General features: G+C 35.6%; 1 protein-coding gene across 17 annotated transcripts in view; it reads left to right on the top strand.

Moving 5' to 3' along the window:
- The window catches only part of TMEM117 (transmembrane protein 117), a 555,808-nt gene that overhangs the window by 445,901 nt on the left and 103,450 nt on the right, over positions 1-6,457 (top strand). Inside the window, exon 7 of one of the 17 annotated variants that reach the window (XM_055085666.1) lies at positions 1,882-1,956. The exons of the other annotated variants lie outside the window; for them this stretch is intronic. Within the exon in view, the coding sequence (XP_054941641.1) occupies positions 1,882-1,956 (75 nt within the window). The remainder of the gene's footprint in view (positions 1-1,881; positions 1,957-6,457) is intronic. 17 annotated transcript variants of the gene reach the window in all.

Genomic DNA, 6,457 nt, shown 5'->3' with positions numbered 1-6,457 from the left:
TCCATACTGTTCTCCGTAGTGGCTGTATCAATTTACATTCCCACCAACAATGCATAAGGGTTCACTTTTCTCCACACCCTCTCCAGCATGTATCATTTGTAGATTTTGTGATGATGGCCATTCTGACTGGTGTGAGGTTATATCTCATTGTAGTTTTGATTTGCCTTTCTCTAATGATTAGTGATGTTAAGCATCTTTTCATGTGTTTGTTGGCAATCTGTATATCTTCTTTGGGGAAATGTCTATTTAGGTCTTCAGCCTATTTTTTGATTGGGTTGTTTTTGTTTTTGTTGTTATTGAGCTGCATGAGCTGTTTGTGTATTTTGGAGATTAATCCTTTGTCAGTTGCTTCATTTGCAACTATTTTCTCTCATCCTGAGGTTTGTCTTTTCGTCTTGCTTATGGTTTCCTTTGCTCTATTTCTTAGAGTGTGATCTTGGTTAAGTCACTTCATGTCTAGGAATCCATTTTCTCATCTCTGGCATGACAATTTTTTCCTGACCCATGTTATTTTTATGATAGTCTTAAAAAGGCCCTTGAAGTGAGATATTTTTGCATATTGAAATTACATAATCTGGATAGAAGAAAATAATTTGGTTGGAAAAAAGTTTCAGAGTTATGCTTTGCATTACAATGAATCATTCAGCCTTCTTTTGATCTTAGCTAAAGAAAACTATAATAATGTGATGATATATAAAGAAGTTGGAGTCTCAGTGCATAGCAGCCATAATATGTTAAAAGAGATGTATGCTAAGGGGATGATTCAAACCCTTACCTGATCATAAAAATCACCAAAATTCTTACAAAAAATGTGAATTCTCTGGCTATAGGAAGATTACCAGAAGTTTCTGGCTTCGTATGTCTGCAGTGGTGCCAGGGGATTAGGCATTACAGATGATTCTTGTGACCATGGTCACCTAGAAGCCGGTTAAAAATGCAGATTCTTGGGTCTTCTTCTTACAGCTAGTGGCATCAGAAGTACTAGAGGATTTGGCCTGTGAATATGCGTTTTTATTTAGCCTAAATATGATTTCTCTGAAGCTCACTGCTCTAAGGTAATGCCCTAGAAATAAGTGAATGTCTATAGTTACTACAAGTCAGTTGGCTATACATAAAAGAAACCCAAGAAAATTCCAAATTTCCAGATGGTACTTGGAATTTATTGCATTTGATGAATTGTTCAGAATTTTGCATTTCTCCTATAAAAATACATCATTCCTGTGGTGCATATTGTGAAAAGCTGAACAGTTAACATTAAATATGTATGTGGTGCATTTTTCTCTAATTTTTGATGAAAATATATTTTATAAATATCCCTTTGCTGAAAATGTATTTATGTCTGAGATGCTTACCGTTTATTTAATCTTTGTTTGATTTCAATAGCTGCGTACGTTTATTTGGCAAGTTGAGTAAGATCTAAAGTATAGGAATAGCATGAAACCAAAGGGTATATATTTCTCAGTTTTATAACAAAATTAATTTCTACACAAAAGTATGTCTGGGTAAAAAAAGAAAATTAGTAAATTAGTTGTTTATAATTCTTTTCATTCCTTCTAAAGTGAATAGGTACCAAGGAATATCCTTTGTTTTAATGAATAGATTGATAGGTATGGATGCAAAATTAGGAAACTCAAGGACATAGAGGTGGTTCCTGCTAATGCAGTAGGACAGTAGGAGCCAGAAGGCTAGAAGGAGTTGTTGTGGGGAAAGAAAGAGAGAATAATACATAGAGGTGGCAGCTGCTACAGCTAATAGAACTTGGGAGAGAGAGGATTTTCTGAAAAGTTTTGTTCTATCATATGCAATGTTATACCCAGATTCCCAAGAAAATTTCAGTTAAAATATATATTCTCCAATCCTTTTGGCATTATTTTCCCCCACCCCCATCCTGCTTTTTCAATTCAAGATGGGCTTGTGGACAAGATTCAGGGGAAGGACAAGGTTGTAGAGGCCAAGGTACGTTTTGATTACACATGTATGAAAATTAGTGGATCTTTACATGTAATAAGTAAGTGTAGAAATAAGATCTCAAGGGGGCATTTGCTTTATCTTACAACTGCCTCAATTATTAAACATTTGAAATTCTTTTGTTTTTTGGTTTCCATGGAACTACCGCTGTATTGGCTCAAAGCCGAACTATGTCTCTTTCTTTTCAATCCCATTTGTCAAATCCCCTTCCTCTTACTACCTTTAAACATCAGTATACTCAGGTTCTGTCCTAGCCTCTTTATCTTTTCTTCCCAGCTATTTTTCCAAGGCAGTTTCATTCACCACCATGACTTCAAGTCCTTATAGACTGATCTTTCTCTAATATTTCCCAAGTTCAGATGCCTCTGCTGAATTTCAGACCTGGATATCTAACTGCCCACTGGCTATATCTGCCTAGATTTTCCATGGGCTTCTGTGGTTTATCATGTTTAAAACCAACCAATCATGAATCCCTCAGACTGCTATCAGCTCAGGCACTCAAATAAAAAAAAATTGGGAAATATAAAAGATGTCTCTCTCTCTCTCACATATCTTCCAGCCAACAGTCAAGCTTATGTGTTCTTTTTGCTAAACATCTCTTGAATTTGTTTCTCCTTTAGACCCTTTAATAAACCTCTTCCTCAGTTCAGGGTACCATCAACTTTCACTTACATGAGTACAATAGTATTTTGCTTCTTTTAGGCTAACCCTATTTCTCCAAAATAATCTTTTTAACATAAAAATTTGATCCTCAAAATTCTTCAAATAGAAATTCATTTCCATGCTATACTGGGCCTTTTATCATCCAGTCCATGCCTTGCTGCTCACCTATTCCTGGCTGACACCTTCCCTTTCCTCCCTGATCCCCACCCTTTACATTTTATATTCCATTAATTCTTAAATATCTATTGATTACCAAACTGGTAAAGTCCTTCCTCATGGCACAGGCCTTTGCACATGCAGTGCAAGAGCCTCTCCTCAATGCACATGCTTGGTTGCCCTCCACCATCTTTCAACCCTCAGCTTAAATTCTATCTTCTCTGTGAAGCCTCATCTGCCTCTCTCAGATAAACTAAGTGCTTCTTTTCTTATATGTCCACGGAAATTTTTATAAATTTCAATTACAGTTATTCCCCTATTGCATTACATTTATTCATTTGTATGTATATAACTATTTCACTGAAAAGTTGTGAGAACTGTGTGGAATAGTTAGGTCAAACAGAGAATATTCAACAGATGTTTGTTAAACTTAGACCGGTACCTAGACCAGTACCTGACAGGTTGCTGGGACTCAATAAACATGTTATAAATGAAAATTTTTATAATATTTGCAAATAAAAGTAATTTTTTTTTTTTTAGGTTTTGGGGTCAGTGTACTTGTATGAGCTACTTTTAAGTTTTCTAGTGAGAATTGTATTTGTATTGATCAGAAATTGAAACTTTTGTTTTTACAGGGCTTATTTAAGGTTTTGTTGATATTAGACAACCTATACATTAAATTTGGTGTAGGTTCTAGAAATATTTATCATCTAATTCAATTTTCTTTATATTTTGCAAGACACAACCATCATAGACCCAGAGTAGAGTCTTTGTTCTGACTATACTGTGTATTTCCCTGAGCCCAGTTTTTGCTCAGGTAGACTGTCCTAGTTGAAACTGGTGTCCTCCATGACTGCTATTAGCATACCACTTACAGACAGGTACAAAAGAGGCTAAAAGAGTAAGAAATTTTGGTGCTATGATTGCTCCTCCCTGTAATATGAAACAGGCTAGAAAAGTCCTGATTGAAAAGTCATCAGAAAGAGATTCTGAGCATGACAGACCTGCTATATTTTTCCTAATCCCTGAAAGAAGGAAAAGAGGTAAGAATATTATGACTGAGCCTTGACTTACCCTGTCACTGTTGTTAGGAGAGACATGGTGACTCCCCCAGAAGGGCTTCCTTATGGATGGAGTGATGGAGGACTACACTGACTTTCACATTAAGAGTAAAACCATCTGTTATTATGGGTGAGAAAACTACACCAAAAAATTTAACACTTTAAAACTTTAAAAGCTCATAATCCTAAATTCAGTCATAGAGAGTCCATGATACTTTATTAATTTATAAAAATAACAACCATCTATTTTCAACTCAGGACTATGTAATATTAATAATAACATCTGTCTGTTTTGTATCTTAGTATAGAATCACTCAAGGGTTCAAACAGTGACAGATATACATTTAAATATATATTTACTAAATTTTTATAACAAAATTATAAAAAGTTATGGTTTATTTTGATGAAGAGAGGAAAAAATTTGTAGATTTTAACAAAGTAAAGTGAGAGAACTTGAAAAAGGGATTCTAATAAAATGAGATGTTGTAACTGGAAAAATCTCTAGCTGTATGATCTGGAGGACAATGAGCTATAAAAAGGACATAATTTGATTAGAATAAAATGAGTGGATGATGTTTATCAGACAAGCCTTGTCATGGAGAAGACACTAAATCTATCATCCTCAGCATGGTCCAGGTGTTAGTTCTTTCTGCATTTGTATGGTTAGCAGCTCAAGAACATTTTCTCTTTGACCTCTAGTGTTCTCTTGATAATACAATGTGTATTTTCTGAGATGGTCCCAATGAGATAAATACTTAAATGAATAATGGAACTTCTTTTTTAAATTATTGATTCTCAAAGATCTAGAGGGTTTAGCAGTCTCACTCTTTCTGTTCAAATTCATGAGACACTTCATCTCACCACTAAAATGGCTTTCTGACTTCCTCATCTCTCAGTAAGAGTAAGTCTGATGTGTTTTTGAATGTTTTAGACAATTATTTCCATCTCTGAATGATTGTAACTTGCTTATGAAGTCAGAAAGTATAGATCACCAACCACCAAGCTTGATGGAGGTGGGCCAGTGTAAATATTTTCAATACTTCTTTTGAGATCTGTTTTAAAGCTGTGCTATAAAAAAGGGAATTTGCAAATCAAATTAATATACAACCATAGTCCCATGATGCACAGTAACCTTCAGGGATGTTTTAAACCCAATCTGCCAGAAAGATTATGACAATATATACACCACCAAGGGTGACTAAAAATACCTGGCATGGTAAGCAGAATAATGCCCTCCTACCACTACACACACACACATGCACACGCACACACACACACGCACACACACAAAGGTATTCACATCCTAATCCCTGGAACCTCCAAATATGTTAAAATATATGGAAAATGGAAGTTAAGTTTGCACGGGTATTAACATTTCCAGTCAGCTGACCTTAAAATAGGGAGATTTTCCTAGAACACCCAGGAGGGCCCAATGTAATTATAAAGGTCTTTAAAAGAGGAAAAGGGAGGCAGAACCAGAGACGTGGTAGCATGAAGAAGACTTGGCCCAACACTGCTGGCTTTGCAGATAAAGGAAGAGGGCCAATTAGCCAAGCAATGAAGGCAGCATCTAGAATCAGAAAAGGGCAAGGAAATGGATTTTTTCTAGAGCTTCCAGAACAAAGACAGCCCTTCCAACACCTTAATTTTAGCTCCATGCGAACCATTTTGAACTTTTGACCTCCAAAACTATAAGATAACAAATTTGTGTTCTTTTAAGGCACCAAGTTTGTAGTAATTTTTTATAGCAGTAGTAGGAAACTAATATATCTTTCTCCACATCTTTGCTAATATTGGGTATTATTGATCTTTTAAACCTTTTGCTAGTCCAAAGGTCAAAAATATCTTACTGTGTTTCAATTTTTCCATTGTTAGTTAGAGCTTATTTCCTTCTCCTAGATATTTGATGGATATTAAAATTGCTTTATGAACATCCAGCTCATGAGCTGATCCTATTTTATTTATTTATCTATTTATTTATTTATTAACATCTTTATTGGAGTATAATTGCTTTACAATCGTGTGTTAGCTTCTGCTTTATAACAAAGTGAATCAGCTATACATATACATATATCCCCATATCTCCTCCCTCTTGCGTCTCCCTCCCACCCTCCCTATCCTACCACTCTAGATGGACACAAAGCACCAAGCTGATCTCCCTGTGCTATGTGGCTGCTTCCCACTCGCTATCTATTTTGCATTTGGTAGTGTATGTATGTCCATGCCATTCTTTCACCCAGCAATCCCACTACTTGGCATATACCCTGAGAAAACCATAATTCAAAAAGAGTCAAGTACCACAGTGTTCATTGCAGCTCTATTTACAATAGCCAGGACATGGAAGCAACCTAAGTGTTCATCGACAGATGAATGGATAAAGATGTGGCACATATATACAATGGAATATTACTCAGCCATAAAAAGAAATGAAATTGAGTTATTTGTAATGAGGTGGATGGACCTAGAGACTGTCATACAGAGTGAAGTAAGTCAGAAAGAGAAAAACAAATACCGTATGCTAACACATATATATGGAATCCAAAAACAAACAAACAAAAAGTTCTGAAGAACCTAGGGGCAGGACAAGAATAAAGATGCAGATGTAGAGA

This window comes from Physeter macrocephalus, chromosome 6 (genome assembly GCF_002837175.3).
Source record: "Physeter macrocephalus isolate SW-GA chromosome 6, ASM283717v5, whole genome shotgun sequence".
Taxonomy (NCBI): Eukaryota; Metazoa; Chordata; class Mammalia; order Artiodactyla; family Physeteridae; genus Physeter; species Physeter macrocephalus.
The sequence above is the reverse complement of the archived record's forward strand: the minus strand, read 5'-3'. Positions and strand labels throughout refer to the sequence as shown.